Here is a 22,043-nt window from a genome sequence, read left to right on the forward strand (position 1 = left end):
AATGATGGACGGGCCCTGAGAAGTCACTGACATTATGTAAAAGGAGAAAAGCCAGCTGCTGCTGGGGAGGGGGAGGTGACCGCGTGCCTGCGCCTTCCTCAAGCAGGCCTCTTCACACCAGTGGAGACCATGCAAGCTCATACCTGCGCCTGCCTGGTAGACAGGGCCCCCAGCACTGTCACCGGGACAGACCAGTTACCTCCAGGCCCGTCACTGCCCAGCGGCCACGCAGCCGCTGCTTAGCCACTCCCTAACCTGGGACTGGAAGAGAGCAGTGCAGCTAGGAACTGCAGAGAAAGGACCTCTGAACCCATGTATGCCGTCGTATGAATCTTACCGGGGAAACAATTTTAAAGAAATGCTAACTACTGCTATCAATTTGTCACATTTGACAAATTCAAGATTTTGCTACCCCCAGCATTAAGACTACAGCGCTTTTAAAACAGAAATGAATGGATCTGCTGAAGATGACACTTCAGGATTCATGGGGGCACATACAGCTTCTCAGCTACAGTGTGTGGCCCCGACACCTCATCTCCCCCGCTAAACGTCAGTCGGCGAGTATCACCCATGACCATACGGCAGCGAAGAGGCACTGCAGCCAAGTCCCAACTGGCGTGCTCCAGCTGTGGCTTGCACTGCTTAAGAAGCCACTAGCCAGAATCCTATTGTGTTAGGCATGTGCTGAGTGCCCGCCACGTCCCAGGAGGTAAGACACAAGCGAGCACCAGGGTCCCCCTGGTGGGGAAGGCAGCCCCACTGACTGCTGCCTGCATGCTCGAGGATGAAGGCCAACTCCCTCGGGGTCAGGCTGCTGGGTACACAGCTGCCATCTACATCTGTGCTACCTGGCCCCTGAACCCTGTTCCTTCTGTGGGGGCAGAGGACAGCCAGCCACTGCTGAGCCTGCTGGGCCATACGCCGGGCCAGGGGCCCTGTCTTGGCGAAGGGATGGAAAGAAAGGGCAATACTTCTGCCCTTTAGTAGGCCTTTGTGGCCTGGGGCAGGCACCTTAGCACACTGAGCCCTCAGTCATGGGGCACCCACTCTTCGAGGCTGGCAGTGGAAGCTGCAAATGCGCCCTGGCCCCGGTCACTGATGGGCCAGTTGGCTTCCGGCGGGGAGTGGGGCGCAGCCCTGAAAAGCCACGTGGCCTCAGTTCCGATCTCCGGCCTACCCACGTTCCAGACAGAAACCCTCACCTGTTGGTCTCCTGCCTGAGCGTGTCCAGCTGGAGGTTCAGGCGCTGGTGGACCTGGTTCTCCTGGGTCTCCTGGGCAGGTGCCGAGCCGTGTCTGCCCCCTCCAGCTGCACCGTTCACATCAGGACGTGCCAGGGGGCAGGCGCCTTCCATCCCATCCATGTCCTTGTCTAGCCCTTCTGTCTCGGAGGCTGGCTCAAAGTGGGCTCGGAGCTCTGGGAAGTCACAGAAGTAACTGGTCATCACAGTAACACTGCAAGACGGGGCTCGGGCCCGCCAACTCAGCTGCTGCGAGGTGGGCCTGGCCCACGCAACACCAGCAGGAGGCCGCAGAGGCCAGAGGAGTTAACGGTTCTCTGCAGAAGAAAGATGATCGCCCCCATTTACAGATGAAGGAAGTTAGCCAAGGATAGCTTCATAAAGGCACAACCAGGCCCCACCCAAGGCCATGAGCAGGAGAGCACTGAGGGCCTGGGCAGCCGACAGCGTGCCTTCAGAAGCATGGAGGCAACCAGCCTGGGTCTCAGAGTGTGGGAGCCAAGGGGAGCGGGAGGCCTGCAGGGTCCCTGCCCGTGGCCCCCGTGCACTCTGGCTTAGACCACGAGTTTAGGTGGTGGGCACTCGCCTGCCTTATGCGCCAAGGCCACGTTCTTACCACGTCATCTGAGCCCCAGCAGGGGTCTCAGCCAGCATGCCCTTAATTGCAGAGCAGTGTAAAGCCGTAATGAGGAAGACAGAGCGACAGCCTGGGACGCAGAGGGGCCTTGGGCTCTGCTCCACAGCCCGCAGCAGACTCTGCCCTGAGCACAACTCTTACCCGGGATGAGAATGGTGACTGCGGCCTGCACGGCCCGGCGAACGATGTTGTCCATTGCAAACATCCAGTGGGGCCGAATTAAGTGGTTCCTCAAAATTTTATTTACCTGAAAAATCACAGAAATCCAGATGTCCACTCTGTTGCACATGAGCAATACCGAGCTCTTACTGCTTTTACTCTGCTGCCCTGACAGGACCCGCAAGGCAGGCTGGGAGCGCTAGGCCTCAGCAGGCCTCTTGGCACTGAAGAAATGCCTCACGCTCTCTAGGGTCATGGTGGGGGGAGGGGGGCACTTACTGCGTCCTGGAATCCGAACAGCACCAGGTGAATCTGACTGATGGATGAGCTGTCGAAGTCCAGGTCCACCTTCAGCTTGGAAATCGTGGACGCCATCACCCTGTGTTCAGGCGACTGGATGAAGTCCCTCAGGATCGCGATGATTTGCTTGATGTGGCCGACGGAGAGGTGCAGCTGTTCTGAACTCTGGATGGGTGGGGACACACACACACACAATTTTCGTGGAGTCAGAGAAAGGCCCAGGAAAGTTGAGGCCTACTGTGGGGAGCTGGAGTGCTCCTTTGCTAAGGGGCTCTGCAGTCTCCAGGCGAGAAAGGGCCTCTGGCCCCGCAGTGTCCCACCCCAGCTTCCCCGTGAGGGGCTTCAGCGCTCGCCACTAAGCCCTCTGGCAGCGGCTCCACCTCCCTGCTTCACTGTCCCACCAGGCCTTGTCAGATGGCCTGGCTCACAGTGGCCCGCCAGCCTCTCCCCCTCCAAGACCTTGTCCGTGCCAAGGAAGGATGGGTGGCTCAGGGTGCCAGGCCTGTGTCCTAGTTCAACTCCACCGTTTCCATGCACAACCATCCTCTCAGCTTCCGAGGGCACCTCTAGTGTGTCCTGGAGCTGGGCTCAAAACCCATGGAAATGTGGGAGACGCCCCCCCCACCCCCACCCCGGGAGCCCCACTGGCATCCTGGGCTTTCTGCTGTTCAGCTTTCTGTCCACCAGGGGGCAGCATCACCCCCCCATGCCAGAAAAAGCACCGCAGTGTTCTGCAAATTCACGTTTCAGCAGAGTTGTTTACCCCCGCCCCTTTGCATTTCCTTTTGTTTTGCTGGGGAAGGGAGGGACACTGGGAAACCCTTAGGGTGCTTGTTGTACCTATGCCAATGTTCTGCAGCGGCAGGAGCCCTAGTTCCCATTTGGACCTCTTCGGTGACCTGCACAGGGGCAGAGTGGGTGACACCAGCAGGTGCCATCCCCTGGGTCTGTACCTGGGCCACGCACTCCTGCAGGTTGGAAGCCACCTGGTTCTGCTCCTCCCAAAGAATTTTGTACAGAATGGCCCGGCGCTCGCTGTCCTCACGCAGCAGGAAGCAGCCTGGGTCCCTGTCCTCAGGGGACGAGGCGGCACTCTCATCTGGAACACTGCGACAGACACATGTGACAAACCCGCTGTACCCCATTAGGCGGCCGTGGGGGAGGGGCTGAGAGGGCAATGCCACGCTGCAGACGGTGCTCAAGACCGTGAACGTGCAGGAGGGAGGCCGCTGAGCAGAGAGCACCTCCCGCCACGCAAGGAAGCCAAGGCTCTTGGTAGCTGAGGAAGGCCAGCTCCCCCACGGGCCCACAGTACAGGGACACGGGGCAGCGGGCCGTACCTGAGCAGGCGGCCCAGCTGCTGCTTGGGCACCTTAGACTTCTCAAAGAACGCGTTGGACTGGGCATTGGAGTCAGGCGACGCGGAGCTGCGCTCGCTGCTGCTGCTGCTGTTGCCCACCGGCTCGCCGGGGCAGGGCAGGGCCAGGACGGAGGCGCCCCAGGAGGGGTCTGTGTGGGAGGAGCCGCAAGAGGGGAGGCTCAGACAGTGGCGGGCAGGCTGGCCCCTCCCCCCACACAACTGCTTCTGACCCCAAGAAGAGACATCAGGGGAAAAGGGACCAGCGGCTTCCTTCGCGGAGGCCACTCCTGTCGCTGGGCTGCAGGTGACACTCCCAGCACACCCTTTAGTCGAGGTCCCTGGCAGCCCAAGCTGATGACGCCAGGCACGTGGGGAAGACACAGCCCCCAGCCCAGCGCCTCCCGCCCCCTCCCTGTCAGCCTGACAGCGCCCACTGAGAGGCTCTCCGGTGGTCAGACTTCGAGCAGAACCCTCCGTGCACTGCCCACCACGTCCCCAGGCACGGGTCCGGGCGCCCGCAGCCGGGGCCTCACCTGAGGCCCTGCAGGCCCTGCGGCTCCTCTTGCCCTGATGCAGGAAGCCCTCCCGGAGCAGGTCAGCGGCTGTGACCCGCTTGCGGGGGTTGGGCTCAAAACAGGACAAGATGAAGCTCCTGGCTTCTATCGAGAGCCCTTCTGGGATCTCGGGGTGGATCTTAAACATCCCCACCTGGAAGGGAAGAGGCGAGGACTGTGTGAGCGAGGCTGCAGCAGCTCCTACAGCGCCCCTCCTAGGAGGCGCTGGCTGGCGATGCGGTCCCAGCAGCCCCCTGGGACACCGGCTCCGTGCTCATGTCCCTTCGTCATGGCAGGTTCCCGCTCCTCCCAGCCCCAGGTGCGGCTGAGCCCCACCGCAGGCCCCTCTGACTCCGACTGCAGCCGCAAGCGAGGCCTTGAAAGGAGCTGCTCCTGCTACACCTCTTGGAGCCCTGGGGCACCCCTCCCCCCTCCCGGGAGGCAGCCCAAAAGCAATGACCACGGAGAGGCCACAGCTGGGTGCCACCATGTGCGCGGGGCCCAGGCGAGAGCAGCAGAACTGTGAGAAATAATAGGGCATTGCTTTATGCCCCTCAAGTTTGGGGGTGCTTTGCTCCCCAGCAGGAGATGGGACCTGGGCCGCAGCTTGGGGCAGGAGATCCTCTAGGGTTCAGGTCCCCAGGAGATGGCCCTCTGCGCATTCACAGCCCAGGCCCTCCAGCTTCGGTTCCGAACCTCGGACAAAGCCTCAAAGCTAGAACTCAGACAGGGAGCGCGGCCTCCCCAGCCAGACCCGTGCACCCTGCCCTGTGGGGTGCGGCTGGCTGACAACTTCCGCTCCAGCTCCAGCCCTGGGGCCTGCAGGGGACACCTCCCATGACACGGGAGTATGCTTCCATGCCAACTCTCGCATAACCCTGCAGCCGAACTCTTCCCTTTGAGGTGTCCCTCCAGTCTGCCTAGAAGCTGTCTCCTTCAAGTCCTCAGCCTCGCCACGCTTTCCAAGGGGCCGCTGCTGTGGTGCAACAGGTTAAACCCTGGCCTGCAATGGCAGCATCCCATATGGGCACCGGTTCGAGTCCCGGCTGCTCCACTTCCGATCCAGCTCTCTGCTCTGGCCTGGGAAAGCAGCGGAAGATGGCCCAAGTCCTTGGGCCCCTGCATCCATGTGGAAGACCCGGAAGAAGCTCCTGGCTCCTGGCTTCAGCCTGGCCCAGCCCTGGCTATTGAGGCTATTTGGAGAGTGAACCAGATGATGGAATATGTCTGTCTGCCACTCTGCCTTGCAAATAAATAAATGAATCTCTTTAAAAAGTCAATGCTGGTCTTTAGTCCAGGGCCGGTGGTGGGTGCCTAGAGTAAAATCTTCCAGCCTGGAGCTTTGGGCTCCTGTGGGGATCCCCTCTGTCAAGACCCTCGCGGACTTGAGGTCTTGCCATGGAGCTGCCTGAGCAGAAGCGTTTCAAAGGGGCTGCACTCACCCCAGCAGGCCAAGAGGGCACCCCCACCCGTGAGCTCTTCCTGCCCCAGAGGCAGGAAAGCCCAGCCACGCTGCAGGCTATGCGGCTGCGGGGCGCGGGAATTCGCCTTCTCTCCGGCTGCGGCCCTGCTGGGACCCTCACTGTGCACCAGCAGTGGCCACTGGCCTTTTGTGACCCCACTCTCTCAGGACAAACCAAAATGCTCTAGAGTAGCTGCGTTTAGGAACGGGCTCAGGGCTAGACCCCTTTGAAAGGAAGTCACACTTGACCTTGGACCCACAGGGCTGTGGTGGCGGCAGCTTTCCTGTGGGGGCACAAGCCAAGCAGGCTCCTTCCCAAGGTCTCAGCTGCCCAGTGGTAGAGCCCCAGCCCCGCACCGCACTGCCTGTTCGCTCTGGGAGGGTTGTTCAAAGGGTAAAGGGTAAAGGGTAAAGGGTCCGTGCTTCACCTGATACTCAAAGTCCTACGTGTCCCTTGAAGTCCCAGACTTTGCACTAGTGTCACTCACTCACTAGTGTCACTCAGTGTCAGGACAAACACAAAGGAAAACTAGCACCCTTAATTCGCGCTGCTGAACACAGAGGACGTAGAGCCCCGACTTTCGAGAACTCGCCATTGTACACTCCCTGACTTCTGAGACATAAATCTTTGTACCAGCTGAGGGCGCTCACAAGGACCTGGGAACTCTTCCTTTGATACGTGACCAACAAGCAACACGGCGCCCCCATCTCCCACTTCTACCGGTGGGTGCCTCACGCCTAACTTCCTCCTGCCCTGAGAGAGGTGAAAGGCTTATTTTCCCCTTTGGATAAAGCCAATGAGCGACTACAAACGCCCACCCAAATTCCCAGGCTACCTCGGGACGGATGGTGCTGCTGTGTCCCGTACCTTGAGGGCTAGTTACTGCTTATCTGGGTTAGTGTGCGTGTGTGTCGTAGCAGCCTGGCCTTACTAAAGGGGGAGCTTCCCTTCCGTCTCCGCGCTCCTAGCAGACGGCCCGTGAGGTGCCTCCCGTCCAGCTTGAATGGTCACACAACAACAAAACCGCATCCCTTCTCTCCTACCTCAAGAGCTTCCGGCATTGACAGCAGACGTTGCTTTTGATTACACTTCCCCAGTGCCAGCAACCTCAGGGACCCAACGTGGCTTACTTTGAACATTGCTGCCTGCGGCTCGCCGAGCTCATGGAACGGAGGCCGGCTGGTGGCCATCTCAATGATGGTGCAGCCCAGGGACCAGATATCAGCTGGGGCGCCATACCCACGAAGCCCCTGGTCAATAATCTCGGGCGCCATGTACTGCAGAGTGCCTGTTGGGAAAAGAAGGCAGGCTGTGACGTCAGCACCGCACCACTTGCAAACCATGCACGCACAGCACTGGCAAATAATACTGCTGTCTCCTTTTAAATCATTAACGGGGGAGAGGGAGAGAGTGGGAGAGAGAGAGGTCTTTAATCCACTGTTTCCCCTCCCAAATGCCTGCAACAGCAAGAGCCAGGCTGAGGCCAGGGGCCCAGAATTCAGCTGGGCCTCCATGTGGGTGACAGGGACCCAAGTGCTAGACCAACCGTCTGCCGCCTTCCCAGGATGCACGTTAGCGGGAAGGTGGATCGGAAGTGGAGAAGCCAAGACCCGAACCAGGCCCTGACACAGGATGTGGGCATCCCAAAGCAGCAACTGAACCGCCACACTTAAGGCCTGCCCCACACCACTCCTGGCCCCGAGACATGCAACATGCCTCGCCTGAACACCAGTCGCATTGAGAGAGGACGGCTTAGCCCCTCGCAGCACGTGTGGGCTTCATTCAATGTGACGAGCACAGGCAGGTTGAGTACTGCTTAGCCAATCGGCTTGGGTTATAGGTTTGAGAGTTTTCCAGACCTGGGAATACTCGCATGGCGTGTGCTGGTGCAGCATCCCTCATCTCAAAATGAGCGATGCCCCACAGTCATCAACTTTTTGATCACCTTCACGATGCTCACAAAGTTTCAGATTCTGGAGTATCTCGGATTTCCGTTTTCCCCCATGAGGGACGCTCAGTTACCACTGCACACCAGATACAGGGAAACTGGCACGTGGGAAGCTCCGAGTGCCACCCGGAGCTGCCTCGTAGAGGAGACGGGTAGAAGGGCGGTGGTGAGAGCCGCAGTGATGGTAACGTGTGGTACATCTGTGCCACAGGCAGACAGGGAGGGCTGCAAGAACACAGCTGGACAAGGCACTAGACCCTGGCTGCTCTGAGTCAGGGAGCCCCATGGCTGAGTCAGTTTGGATCTCTGAGAAGCAGATGCCAAAACCAGATCAGGTGTCTAAGAGGTTTATGGAGAAGAAGGCCAATGAAGGATGACGGGGCAGGGCGAGCTCCCAGGGTGCGATGCTCAGCTAACCCCTGCGGCGGGGGAGGCGAGACTTGGGTACGAAGGATCTCAGATGGCAGAGCAGCTCTGAGACAGCTTAGGCCAAGCCACTAGGGATTCTCTGGCCATTGGCTCTAATACCTCTGCCAAGCTCAGTCATGGGCAGTGAGAAAGGAATTGTAAAACCAGGTAAGACAGAGGCTCACTAAAAGTCATCAGCCTGGTGAAACCTGAGATATGAGCCCCTAGCCACCTAAGTTGCCCAGTCGCTAGGTGTTGGTTAATCCCTGCCAACTAGCTGATACCATTTGAATGGTAAACAACTCAAGCAAAACATAGGTTTCTGCTTCTCATGTTTTCTCCTGGAACGTATGACACGAAGCAGTAGCCAAAGAGCAGCCTGTGCTACTCCTATTAACCAACGTAATCGTAACAAGCGATTTGTGGACACCCCCCGTTATTTTTTTGTGGTTTACATATCTGAATGACTTGGACGCCATCTTGGCGCACCTATTCCGGGCAATGACAACGTGTCTGCCCAGGTGGCCATCCTTACTTTGGCTCAAATAAACTGCTTTCGTTCACACATTCAGTGGACCTCATTCGCTCTTTAGGTGGACAGCAGGGAGCAACATGGGAAAGAGAGGACTTTGCCATGACCATGATCCAAAGGGGTGGCAGCCAGAGCTGTCAGTGAGTTCAAGGTCAAAGAAGTTGACCAAGGGATGAAAGGACGTCCAAGCAAGGACAAGAGCTTGAGCAAAGGCACATGAGTGTGAAATACAGTGGGAGTTCAGGGAACAGCAAGTGCTGTCTGATACAGGGCAGGGCGCAGGAAGAATTAAGGAGTCAGTGGCAGAGGTACAGCTTGAACGGTGAGCTGTGTGCTCAGAAGGCTCTGATTCTTCGACTTGCTCCTGTGTGACATGAGCTACTAGAAGCTACCACAGGGAAGGTGAGGACCAGCAGGAAGTTTTAGTCAATGCAAAGGGCTCAAAGGGTGACAAAATAAAAACAAACAAAACCAAGTTTGAAAAAGCTACCTACTATATCTTCCTCTTTAAGTTCAATGTCTTATGAGCTTTTCTCCTTCCCATGAGTGTTTTAAAGAGTTTAGGACAGCTGTGAGCAGTAGTATGTTGGGCAAAGATGAAAATGCTTTACTCTGAGTCTGATACAGTAGCCACCCGCCACACACACCTGTCGGGCCCTTGACATGTGGCTAGTGAGACTGAGGGAATGAATTTCCAGTTATTTTACTTTTCAATTTTACTTAATCCCAACTAAATCATATAAACCGAGATGTGTCCCGGGCGCATCCATGGGCACAGCAGAGCCACAGGTCAGAAATGCAGACCTGAGGTTGGCTGCAGAGTTGGACAAGGAGGAGGAAGCTCACCGCAGCTGAGGAACTGTTAGGAAACCCCCGAGCCCTGGCACAGGAACTTCCGGCGACACCGTAGCCCCTCCAGGCTCCCGCCACTGTGAATGGCAGAGGGGGAGGCCTTGGCCAGGAATGTGCCTTAACCCAATCCAGAGCGCGTGAAGAAAGAAAGCTGGGACGCTGTCCTCTTCCTCAAGCTACCGTCCCCCAACCCTGCTCCGCCATGCTGAGTCTGGGACTCTGCACACATTTCTGCTTTGCCTGCAGCTAGGAGGCGCTCGAGAGGGATCTTGGAAGGACGCGAGAGGAGGGGCGTATGTCCCTCTCCGTGGGCTCCCCGCTCCTATGAGCGAGCTTGTCTGTGGATCTGCAGTCGGTCCCTGACTGCAGCTTCTGTCGCCCCATGCTCCCACAACCAGTCTCATCTCGCCTTTCAGAGGCCCTTGCTTCGGCCCGCTGACACTCCCTCTTCAAAATTCTGGCCTCCCGTTTGCAACCCCACGGCCAAGGAGTGGAGGATTCTTGCCAATTCCTCCGGGCCTCCTCTCTACCTCTTGGGTTTTCACTCCCCAGTAAACACTTGTTTCTATTAAATTCTCACTGTGGAAGTAACTGGAGCGACTTCAGTTTTTCCTGCTTGCATCCCAAGTAACACAATCACTACACAGTAGAAAACAGCACTAACACCAAACAGCAGCAGCTAGTTGATCTGGGTCAAATAACTGTCCGCCTCAGTACAGCTGTTTTGTAAGTAGAATCCATTCAGTCTGCTTAATTCTAAGTCTGCAAGTTTCCTTTATATGGAGCCACAGTGAACAGTGTTGTTTCTAAAGCCAAAGATTTGGCAACGACAGCCATGTCGGAGATGTCCTGCTATCTGAGAAATTACCTCCTAAACTGGCAGCTTCACACACCAGCCAGGATCTCATGGGTTCTAAGGGCCATGACCTGGGCTGGCTCCCGCACAGTGTCTCCAGTACGGCTGAGGTCAAGACGTCAGCTGGGGATGCAGCCGTCTGCAAGCCCGTCGGCGGCTGCAGGATCGGTTCCCAGGCTTGCTCCCCCGCCCCTGGCTGGGGTCCGGATGAGGCTTACGGTTTTCCACCACGTGGAATCCTCCACAGAGTTGCTCAAGACACAGCTTCACCCAGAACAAGTGATCACACGCTGTCACTTCCACTTCATTCCACTGATGGGAAGCGAGTCACCAAGTCCTGCCCACATTCAGTGAGGGTATGACTAGCAGGAGAGAGGGATCACTGGGGACCACCTGGGAGACTGCCAGCCAGAGCACGTGACTTCCGGTCACCACCTGATGACTTCCAAGGTGTCCAGCTGCAGCGCCGGCCATCTCACTCTCACGGCTCCGCTGTGCACTCACTCTCAGTTTACACAGGAGAAAAGCGAGCTTCAGAGACGCTCAAGGCCTTGCCTTAGCTCACGTTCAGGTGCAGAACTGCACACCACGACATCACTCAGCTCTGTTATGCAGTAACTGGAGCAGAAATCTGCTGAAGACAAAGCCGCCTCAGTACGAGCAGCTCGTGCAAGGATCTCTAGTGTAGTTTCCTTTTTTTTTTTTAATATAATTTATATGACAGAGTTAGACAGTGAGAGAGACAGAGAGAAAGGTCTTCCTTCCATTGGTTCACCCCCCAAATGGCCACTACGGCCGGCACTGTGCCCATCCGAAGCCAGGAGCCAGGTGCTTCTCCTGGTCTCCCATGTGGGTGCAGGGCCCAAGGACTTGGGCCATCCTCCACTGCACTCCTGGGCCACAGCAGAGAGCTGGCCTGGAAGAGGGGCAACTGGAACTAGAAGCCCGTGCCCATATGGGATGCCGGCGCCGCAGGCGGAGGATTAACCAAGTGAGCCACAGCGCCGGCCCCTATTGTAGTTTCTTTCTGGGTAACTGGAAGGCATCCAGCAGCAATGGAAAGCTGGGTGCTCCATTTTCCTCACAGGTAAGCATCCACTCACAGCAAACGGTCAACAGAGGCATACGAACCCACTCAACTACTGCAACTCATCAAGGGGACGGCGCCAGGCAGTGTGCGTGAGGTACCGCACATCAGCTCTACAGCAGAACACACTCTAAGGAGAGAAGCAAGGCGGCAGGCACTGTGCGACGTCTGGAGCGCGCAGCAATCCCGCAAAGCTGGCTTGCCTTCCGTCTGGCTCTGCTAGGGCCCTCACACCCTCCCTAAACGCCACTTCCGCCAAGGTGCGCTCCACCACCAGTCACCAGCCAGCCAGAGCCGTGCTGCAGAGTCCACAACAAGGTGACCGAGAGACTCACCCAGCACCAACCTGGCTTCCTGGGGACGCAAAAACTCCACCGGGGCCTGCTAGACAATTTCCCGAGCAGGACTTGCAAATTACCAGCCAAGAAAACACACGCCATGGAGCCATACTTTCTGACTGGGGCTCCAAGCTATGATCTGGATACTGGGCCAAGGCGGGGGGGGGGGGGGGGGCGGGGTCGGGGGGACAGGCACCACACAGTAACCATTTTCAGTGGGTGTCTCAGAGAGCTGGTACAGCCCGCAGGCCCCGTGGCCGGGACTCCTGCTCAAAGACCAGATTCCCTCAGCAGCAAGGGCTGGAGGGTGGATATAACGTGAGGGTGGTACGCCACCTGGCATGCCATGAAGCAGCCAAGCGCGGTGAGCAGAGGCCAACAGATGCGCTACCTGCTCTTGGACCCTCAGTCTCCAAAACTGTGAGCCCCATCAACCTCTTTCGTTTTTAAAGTAACCAGATGCAGGCATTCTCTTAGAGTAATGGAAAATCAACTAAGACAAGCTTTTACGATGATCTGAGTCCAGCAGACTCACTCAAAGGCTCCTTCCAGCTCCAACGGCCTGTGACATCTGAGTGCAACTTGGTAGTTATTTTAGTTAATTAGTTCACAACCAGCCAGGTACCAGTCAGACACTTCATTGATGCTAGCTAACTGATCCTCATAAAAACCCTATTAGGCAGATGCTATGAGCATTTCTATTTGGTTTGTGAAGAAACTGAGGCACTCCAGGTCCAGAAGCACGCCCAAGGACACACAGTTAGCAAGCAGCAGAGGCAGAATGTGAATCAAGGATCCTGCTAGCCCTAGGCCAGGACGGAGTTACTGTTCTGAGCTGTACTCCCGGGTATCCGCCCAAGAGGGATCAAAACGCAAGTCCATGCAAAGAGGTGTGCGCGAATGTTCACATCATTCGCAGTAGTGCCAAAGTGGAACCAATGCAAATGCCCCTTGTCTGGGGAGTGGGTAAACAAACCGCCCATCCTTACAAGGGAATACTACTCGGCCATAAGAGGAACCAAGCACTCCTAAATGCCACAGCGGGGAGAAGGCTTGGGGGAAGCAGCTAGCTGCAGAGACAAGCACCTGTGTGAAATCCCCAGCCAGGCAGACCCGCGCACAGACAGCAGACCAGCGGCCGCCTGGGGCTGGGGAGGAACAGAGACTGGCTCCGAAGAGGCACAAGGGTCTCTCGGGGGTGATACACACATCCCAATGTTGGGATTGTGGCAACAGCTGCACAACTCATTTTCCAAACGTCACAGAACTGTACACTTCAAACGGGTGTTTTTAGGAGATATAAATGACACAATACAGTTGTTAACAACAAGGAGGAAGCTGCCCCGGCTCTTAGGGCTGTGCTCCTGTTGCAGTCGGTTACACCCATGGTAAAACCACTGCGGAGGCATGCAAGAAGAGAGGGGTCCCCGCTGAGGCGCTGCCTGCAGCCTCTGGTGCTCCTCCCAGGCCCAGGTGGCCTCTTCCCGGCGGGGTGGGGCACACTTACAGGGAGAGCCTCGTCATATACACCCAACCCAGAGCCCTGCACCGTCCAGCTCAGATTTCTCTACAGAACTGCTCTATTTTGTAAAGAGTAATTACATGCACGAGAATTTCCAAACCAAAATGAGACCCCTTCTTTATCATCCCCCAAACACCCCTGCATTATTTTGCAATGCAAAATTCATGCCTCCTCAAGCCAATTACTCGGGAAGTGTGATCTGCAATAATGAATTATACATGTGTTTTGTGTGTTTTTTTTCCCCTCCTCAGGGATGCTAATTTCTGAGATAAATTGTTGGGGGTTTCATGTCTTGAAATAACTTTGTCAAATCGGAGCCCCTCTTGCTACTAATGTGTTGCCAAGCTAATTGGTGGCTTCCAAAGAGGAGGATCTAAGTATTCTTCAATTAGGACAGTACAATGCTAAAATAAGAAAGAAGTACCAATTCGGCATGCATATTCACATGCATATATCTATCTACATAGGCCAGAAACAATGAGAGACAATTCAATACTCATTCTTTAGGATCTTCCAAGAGAGCTCCTGGTGTAATGACTTCCACTTGGAGACGCAGGCACCTCCCCTTGTATTACCAACTGAGAAGTCAGTCTTGAAGGGGAATGTGTGTCCACTGGGGTGCCCGGTGGCTGACACACCACACCGCTCTTGCTGAAGAGAAGTCTTTCAAAGTTGAGACATTAGCCACCAAAAAGGAGGTCCCGGCTGTGTAGGCTGGTGCCCCGTGACTGGGGCTGCAAAGGCATCGGTCTCTCACAGCCTAACGCAGCGCTATCATCTTGTAAGCGCTGTTTCACAATTCCATCCAGCAAGGCCTCGGTGATCTTTACGTGCCTCCCCAGGGGCCCACAAACCCCTTCTTGTTCAAGATCAGCACTTCTGGGCAAGGATCAAAGGTTTTGCCACCGTCGCTTTGCAGTAGGAATTTCAAAAAGTGACAGGCAGCTCCTGAGCATCCTCCTACCTATTACTGGCCTTGTACATGTAAGGCCAGCTGGTGATGAAGACTGCTCTGTGACTCGCCTCCCTCTCAACACTTGAAGCGTTCCATCACGGACCCGTGGCACAGCGCCACATCGCAGCGCTAAGTGCCACAATCCGCTACGGTAGCAGCTATTTTTATGTCAGACCAGTAAAACGTCCTAATCCATAGTCTGGGGACCACTGCTGTTCAGAATCAGCCCTTATGTGCACCACGTGCTATTGACTGTAGGGAGAAGCGGCCGTCTGGCTGATGGGCTGGCCACCCTCAGGAAGTCTCGGCAGAGCACTGTAGCTGCCTCCAACCTTGAGATACAAAAGCATAAGGCAAGCTTGCTGCCACGAAAGGCTGGCGCAGCGCATCCCTATGGCAAAGGAGGGGGTACCATGCTGTCCGCTTCGAGCGTGAGCTGGCCACTCTGTGCTGAAAAGGCGCCAGGAAGTAACTGCTGAGCGACCACAGCGTGTGCAGAAAGCCTCACTGCACACGGTGGCCCCATGCCAAACTCTGTCCCACTTACCTGCAAACGTCTCTGTGCACGGATTCACTCCTGCAAGACGTTTCGAGGTTCCAAAATCAGTTATCTTCACCACTCCACTGTATGTGTTCACCAGAACGTTATCGCCCTTTAGGAAAACACACCAAATGCAGAGAGACAGATTTAGACAAGCCAAGTAGGACCTCTGGAAACTGTCACGCGACTCTGGGGATACTAGACCTTGGGGACCGTCACACTCAATCATGCCCCTCTGGAAGTCACTAACACCATGCTCACAGCGCCCAGGATCTGTTAGGAACAAAAGGAAACCTCCTTGGCTTAGAGAGTGGGTACCTTTATGTCTCTGTGCACTATCTGGTTTTCGTGCAGATACTTCAGGCCTTCCAGGATCTGCTTGGTGTAAAACTTGATAGTGGGCTCCTTCATTGGCCCCCATTTAGATCTCAGGAGAGCAGAAAGGCTTCCTGGAAACAGACACACCAGAGAGCTCATGAGGAGGACAAAGGTTCACGGGTCAGGGCTTAGAGAACTACAGCGGGCTGACGTTTCCAACCTAACGGAAGCATGTACACGGACATCATTCTCTCTGGCTACGTGCAATGTGTTTCCTCCGATGCTGTAGCCACAGGCAGTGAATGCAGCGCCGTGAGTCAACACGTGCGCCCAACCAGAGGCGCGAGGCGAGAAGCAGCCCTCTGATCGCTTTGGGTTTAGCTCTGTGCAGCCACCCGAGTCAGAAGAAGAGGTGCACCATTGCTGTGTGACACTTGGGTCCCACAACACCCGCTGGCTGTGCAACCAGCTTAGCCATTATGCTTGGGTCAAGGTCATGTTTTGTGTCCAGAGAGAGGGGCCCTGGAAAGGGGCAGAGACTAGGACTGGAGGAGGCTGGGCTTCTGTCAGATTGCTAATGGGTGTTTTCACAGTCATATTCAAATATTATTGAAAACATTTTATGAATTTTATTATGATTTCAAGTGAGCACTTCCTGAGCTCTTATTCTGTACCAGGCCTTGGTCATACATTATCTCATTTAAGCCAGCCAACATCCCACTGAGATTGGGCTATTATTCCCATACTTATAACTCCAAATATTACAGTAATTCTCACTAATCCAATCCTACAATTCATCTGTCAGCCAGAAAACCGGGGGCATAGTGAATGAAACTAGGCTGCCCAAGGCCTCACAGTTTGTAGACAGAGAGGTTCCAGTTCAAACCAGACCACCTGGCGCCACAAGTGAGAAACTGTTACCTCCTCTATTTGGGGATCTTGCGCCTACGGCACGGGTGTCTTATTTCATTATCAATACGTTATTTTGTGAGGTCATTTTGAAGACCTGCAAGCCTCTCTAAGCCAGCTTTCAGCTCCAAGACCATGAAAGGCCCCAAGGCCCGAGTCTCCAGTTTATTCCTCTCCTGGTCTCCGACACTCAGCACACCAGACCGCGGTGGACACCCAATGATTACCCACCAGCTGAATAAGCAAGCCAAAGGCTGTGCGTGTGACATCCGCAAAGTTTGCCTCCAACTCTTCTAAGAAACAAACGCTCCCTCATGTCTGAAAGGTCTGTTGTTTTTTCACGTGGCAAGACGATTCACGTCCACATGAGGTTCTCATGGGAGATTTTCAGAATGGGAGACCAGAAGAGGGACTACTCACCTCCAGGCACCTGCTCCATAAATATCTTAATGTAGCCGCCTTCCGACACAGATCCCAGGTACTGCACGATATTGCGATGCTTGAGGTATCTGTGCAGGGCGATCTCCTCGTGCAGAGGCTGCGAGTACCTGGTGGGGAAAACGGGGCTGGTTCACCTGCCGCATGCCAGGTGCCTGACACCTGCACTACCCCTTGCTAGTAACTGCCCTGCTGCTGGCCACCCCCTCTTTCTGGAAACATTTTTTTTCCTTTTGCTTTCATGCTTTCAGTACAATAGGAGCTGCTGGGGGCCAGAGTTTCTCAGGCACCCCGTACAGTGCCTTCTGGGCAGCACACAGTCACACTTTGTGCGAGATGTATCAGTGAAAGATTTCACTGTTGAGCGACCATCACAGGGTGTACTTGCCCAGACTCGGGTGGCTGCGACATCACTGGGTGATACAATCTGTCAGGCTCACTGTCTTCTGCGCAGCCCATCTCCAACACACGACTTACTCAATGACCACTACTCTTGCCATAAACACTGCTGCGGCCTAAACCCTCCCGTCAATTTTCACTCCTGTCAACACTCCCTCGCACGCAGGGTGGGGTTCCGGAACATGCTGTCCTCAGCTGCCTTCTATCTTTATTAGATTCATCATAGATCATGACGGGAGCACCTAGGAGGCCACTCAGCCCCAGCGTCTGGCCTTTTCAATCTACTTCCCCACCCCGGGCCACTGTATCACCTCTTTTTAAAATACACACTTCACTACATCACTTCCTCACACAGACGCACATACAGACCAGATGGTTTACCACGGCACACAAGGACTCTCAAGGCCACATTGGACTACACCTGGCCTTGTTTTGGCCTCATCTCAAGAGCCCTCCACTAGCCACACAGCGCCTACGAGTCACGTCACATGATCCGGTGCTCTGAACATCCTTTGTGCTCTAAGAGCGCTGGGCTTCCACAAGCATTGGCCTCCTTTTCCGTGAAATGAACTCCTATTCACCCCTCAAAGACCTCATCAAAGAGGGTTTCTTTTTGCAAACTCAGCACAGCTCACCCAGGGAAAGTCATTCATCTCTCGGGTGCATTCCACTCATACTCTGTGTGCCCATCTGGCATGGCACTTGTCACTTTGATTCACAGGCAATGGATCTGCCCCCTGGGATACGGACTGTGGTCCAGTTACTCTGCAGTTCCCAGTGTGAGTCCAGAATCCGGGGAGAGGATGCCCAGGCATTACAAGCTCAGCCTGTAAACGCTGACAATTGGACAAAACGGTCCGGAAGGTCCTTCACCTCTAACATCGTGGGAACTACTATGGACAATGAACAGCTGGGACAGCTTCTGCTACCGAATGAAGCAGCAGCTCCCCGACCCCTGAAACCCACGTAACTGCCACACCTGAGCCATCCTGAGGATAAGAGACAGAGTACAGGATGAGGAACTCCAGTGCTCGGAGTGCTGGCCTCGCTCCTACGTGTCCTTGGGAAAATCAGTGAATATTCCTGGGCCTTGGCGTTTCTTATTCGTGAAATGCAGAAAGAGGACTAGCTCCTATCAGGCCTCACCTCATCATTCACATATCATAACACGCTCCGCTGAAGATCAACAGATCAATGAACAAAGAACCTCACAGACTGCAGAAACCCCCTGTAACCCACCCCTAACTCCCGAGTGAGCACCAAGATGGAGGGCCACGTGCACATTTCCATCAGCACCCAGCACTCGAGGCCACAGCATAGCCTTATTTCTGACACCATGGCCATGACCGCGTACGTGTTTCTCTACAGAAACACTCGGCAGTCAAGAGTGCAATGCTCTTGTCTCGAAACGGGTGGGGAGGCGGCTAGCATTGTGGCGTGGTGGGTCAGGCATGCTGGCATCCCACGTTGGAGCACTGGTTCGAGCCCCAGCTGCTCCACTTCTGATCCAGGTATTGCAGCCCTTTGGTGGAGTGAACCTCTTTCTCTGTCTCTCCCTCCCTTGTTACTCTGTCAAATAAGTACAAAGCTTAAAAAAAAGAGCTGGGCAGTACATTCATAAAGAAGTAAATATTTCATAAGACTAGGAAATACTAAAGGATTTGATTAGCTGTACTGACAGTAGAAAAATAGCCCAAAAGGCATGGGTGAGGTTGAAGGGCAAATTACAAAAAAAGGCTGTATATTGCAAAAATTTCAAGTTTTCACCTAAAAAAAAGTGATTTTTTCCTGTAATGATGCATCCAAATAAATCAAATCCATTTTAAACAGTCAAATTTAAGTTATTGCAAATACCTATTTTCAAACAAATGTAAAAACTTCACAGCTAGTGCAGGCAGAAATACAACCGCAGCTTTCTTTTAAAATTTGGCCCTCAGCAAGGTGCATGACTCCGTGGGAAGCTGCTCTGCTTCCTCAATGTATTTGAAAGGCACAGGAAAGCAAGCAGAGGAGGGACGCGTGTGGCGTGTGGCAATGCCACAGAGCTGTCAGCTGGAAAACCTCTGCACTCCAGCAGTGGCGATGGCACGGGCGGCCCCGAGTTGGCATCTGCAGAGCGTGCGAGGCAGAAGGCCCGCCCTACTTGCCTGCAGTCTCTCTCCGGGATCTCCTTGATGGCTATTCCTACTTGATTGCTCAGATCTCGGCCGGCGTACACAATCCCGTACGTGCCTTTCCCCAGGACGACTTTCTCACCGTTGGCATCAAGCTCATACTCGTACTAAAGGAGGAGAAACAACAAGACAACAAGTACACAATGCAGGGTGCAGGAGCCCCCTAGAAGGCCCAACGTCACCAAGCAATCTTAAGGAATTCAAAGTAACAGCCGAGGGCTAGACGAGTCACGGTTCTCCAGTGCCATCCTTTTCATTCAATTACAGAGTATGGCTCACCTGTAACTTAGCTGGCTCAACTCTTCCCTTCCACTTTAATGCTGCAGTGGAAATCTGCTTCTAAGCACATTAAGCACTCCGAATACACGTGGTCCTGCATGACCCCTTAACAACGTGTCAGAAACAAACCTTTTCCAATAGTCCCGAGAAGAACTGTAGCTAAGGGGCAGGCTTTAGGCCTCGTGGTACCCCACTGAGAATGCTTGGGTTTAACTCCTGCCGCTGGCTCCTGACTCCAGATCCCTGGTAAGGAACACAGGGGAGGTAGCAGCGATGGCTCTGCCACCCACACAGGAGACTCAGATGGACTTCCCAGCTCCTGGCTGCAGCCTGGCCCAGCCCTGTGTTACCGTGAACCAGTGGGTGGAAGATCATGATCGATCTTCATCTCTCGCTCTCTGTCACTCTGCCATTCAAATAAAGAAATCAAGCAATCTCAAAAAAAAAAATGTCACACACAGCTGCATTCAAGTTGATTCTTACTGATGACTAAAACAAACATGGCTCTGGTCAGACCAACACTGAGAGCAGAAAACCAGCAATGATTTATTTCTGGCATTCTGCGTGCTTCACCAGGGTCTACTTACAGAAGTGCAGCTTATACACAGAACAGTTGGAGAGAGACAGAGACGCAGAGGAAGACGGGGGGGGGGGGGGTGTGCACGCATGCGCACACACATCTGTTCGCATCTACTTGTATGGATACTGACAACATTTAAGATTACCAAAAGCTCTCCTTCACTGACATCACTGGAAATCAGCCTGCTGCATAAAAGACGTCTATCTCCCACCTTTCTCTGTCTCCCTCATCTGTTGCCTTCATTTCTACCATTAACTTGGGTTCTAAGCTAAGGATTCTGGTACCTAATTCACTTATTAAAACGAATCTTTGAGATATATATGTATATATATATATATATATATATATTGACAGGCAGAGTGGACAGTGAGAGAGACAGAGAAAGGTCTTCCTTTTCCATTGTTTCACCCCCCCCCCCCAATGGCTGCTGTGGCCAGCGCACCACGCTGATCCGAAGGCAGAAGCCAGGTGCTTCTCCTGGTCTCCCATGGGGTGCAGGGCCCAAGCACTTGGGCCATCCTCCACTGCACTCCCTGGCCACAGCAGAGAGCTGGCCTGGAAGAGGAGCAACCGGGACAGAACCGGCGCCCTGACCGGGACTAGAACCTGGGGTGCCGGCGCCGCAGGTGGAGGATTAGCCTATTGAGCCGTGGCGCCAGCCTGATATTTTTTCTAAAAGAAACCTCCAGCAACTCCTTTGCATCTAACTTGAAACTATGGCAACATCTTATTAAATTGTAATCACTGGGAAAACCTGAATTGGTGGCAAATTACAATGTAAGATCCAAGCATGTGTACAAGGGTGCAGGACCTATGGACAGCAATTGTGCTGTCCAAAAGAGATTATGATGATCCTGTTTTCTTAAACATGATTTCAAGACTGTTAAATGTAATACACTTTATGCAGGAGTGGGTGTTTGGTGCAGTGATTAAGACGTCCCTTGGGATGCCTGTACCCCATAACAGAGTGCCTGGGTTCAGGTCCCGGCTACACTTCCAATGCCAGCTTCCTGTTAACACACACCCTGGGAGGCAGAAGATGGCATGAGTCCTTGGGTCTCTGTCACCCACATGTGGAACTCAGATGGACTTCCTGGCTCCTGGCTTTGGATTGGCCCAGCCCTGGAAATTCAAGATATTTTGGAAATGAACCAGGCAAGGGGAGATCTACACTTGTCTTTGTCTCTCTCTGCCTTTCAAATAAATAAGTCACTTAAAAAAAATACTTTCTCCTGGGGATTAGTGCTGTGCCAGAGTGGGTAAAGCCACTGCCTGCAGTGCTGGCATCCCATATGAGAGTTGGTTCGAGTCCTGGTTGCTTCACTTCCCATCTAGATCTGGGAAAGTAGTAGAAGATGGCTCAAGTTCTTGGGCTCCCGTACCCACGTGGGAGACCCGGAAGAAGATCCTGGCTTTGGATAGTCCTAACTCCAACCCTCATGCCATTTGGGGAGTGAAGCAGCAGATGGAAGACTTTCTCTCTTTTTCTCTCTCTCTGCCTCTGTCTCCTTCTAACTCTGCCTTTCAAATAAATAAATAAATCTTTAAAAATACTATATCCAAATAAATATAATGAAAGTAATCTTGGGCATAAATGAAAAAGGTTGCTTCTAGGTGGCAAACTATTTCTTACAGCCTCAAATATTATTAGCTTAAAAAGAACTTTTTCAGAGGTTGTCCACAAAAGGAAATTTTAGTCTAGTCCATGTCCCAATTTTCTTAAATGTTCTGAGTGGATCCCAGAGGTTTTTCTATGGAGACATATTAAATGTAATCTCTGAGAACAATCAATAGTGATGGTTGGCCGATTCACAAATGAATATTTTAATATATACTCAATTGAGGATTTTTCTGGGGAAGGTGGGACCTTTTCTTTATTCACTAAAGACATAATAAAGGAGCTAGTGTCGTGGTACAGCAGGTTAAGCCACTGGCTACGATGCTGGGATCCCATATGGGCACTGCTTCGAGTCCCAGCTGCTTCACATCTGATCCAGCTCCCTATTAATGTCCTGGGAAGGCACTGGAAGACGGCCCAACAGCTTGGGTCTGTGCCACCCACGGAGTTCCATGTTTTGGTCTGGCTCAGCCCTGGCTACTATGGCCATTTGAGGAGTGAACCAGCAGATGGAAGATCTCTGTTTCTCCCCCTCTCTGCAATTCTGCTGTTCAGAAAAAAAAAAAAATACACCTT

The 22,043-nt window shown here is 53.9% G+C and overlaps 1 protein-coding gene across 2 annotated transcripts in view; it reads right to left on the reverse strand.

The window, feature by feature from the left end:
* The window catches only part of MAP3K15 (mitogen-activated protein kinase kinase kinase 15), a 119,333-nt gene that overhangs the window by 2,950 nt on the left and 94,340 nt on the right, over window positions 1-22,043 (reverse strand). The window contains exons 15-25 of one of the 2 annotated variants that reach the window (XM_051826988.2): window positions 18,964-19,097; window positions 16,400-16,527; window positions 15,071-15,201; window positions 14,759-14,864; window positions 6,844-7,001; window positions 4,230-4,404; window positions 3,677-3,845; window positions 3,290-3,443; window positions 2,316-2,501; window positions 2,019-2,124; window positions 1,203-1,416 (exon numbers count right to left, since the gene is read on the reverse strand). In XM_051826988.2, coding sequence (XP_051682948.1) covers window positions 1,203-1,416; window positions 2,019-2,124; window positions 2,316-2,501; window positions 3,290-3,443; window positions 3,677-3,845; window positions 4,230-4,404; window positions 6,844-7,001; window positions 14,759-14,864; window positions 15,071-15,201; window positions 16,400-16,527; window positions 18,964-19,097 — 1,661 coding nt within the window. Of the gene's footprint in view, window positions 1-1,202; window positions 1,417-2,018; window positions 2,125-2,315; window positions 2,502-3,289; window positions 3,444-3,676; window positions 3,846-4,229; window positions 4,405-6,756; window positions 7,002-14,758; window positions 14,865-15,070; window positions 15,202-16,399; window positions 16,528-18,963; window positions 19,098-22,043 lie in introns of both variants that reach the window. The other variant, XM_070066401.1, reaches the window with a different exon arrangement.

This window comes from Oryctolagus cuniculus, chromosome X (genome assembly GCF_964237555.1).
Source record: "Oryctolagus cuniculus chromosome X, mOryCun1.1, whole genome shotgun sequence".
NCBI classification, from domain to species: Eukaryota; Metazoa; Chordata; class Mammalia; order Lagomorpha; family Leporidae; genus Oryctolagus; species Oryctolagus cuniculus.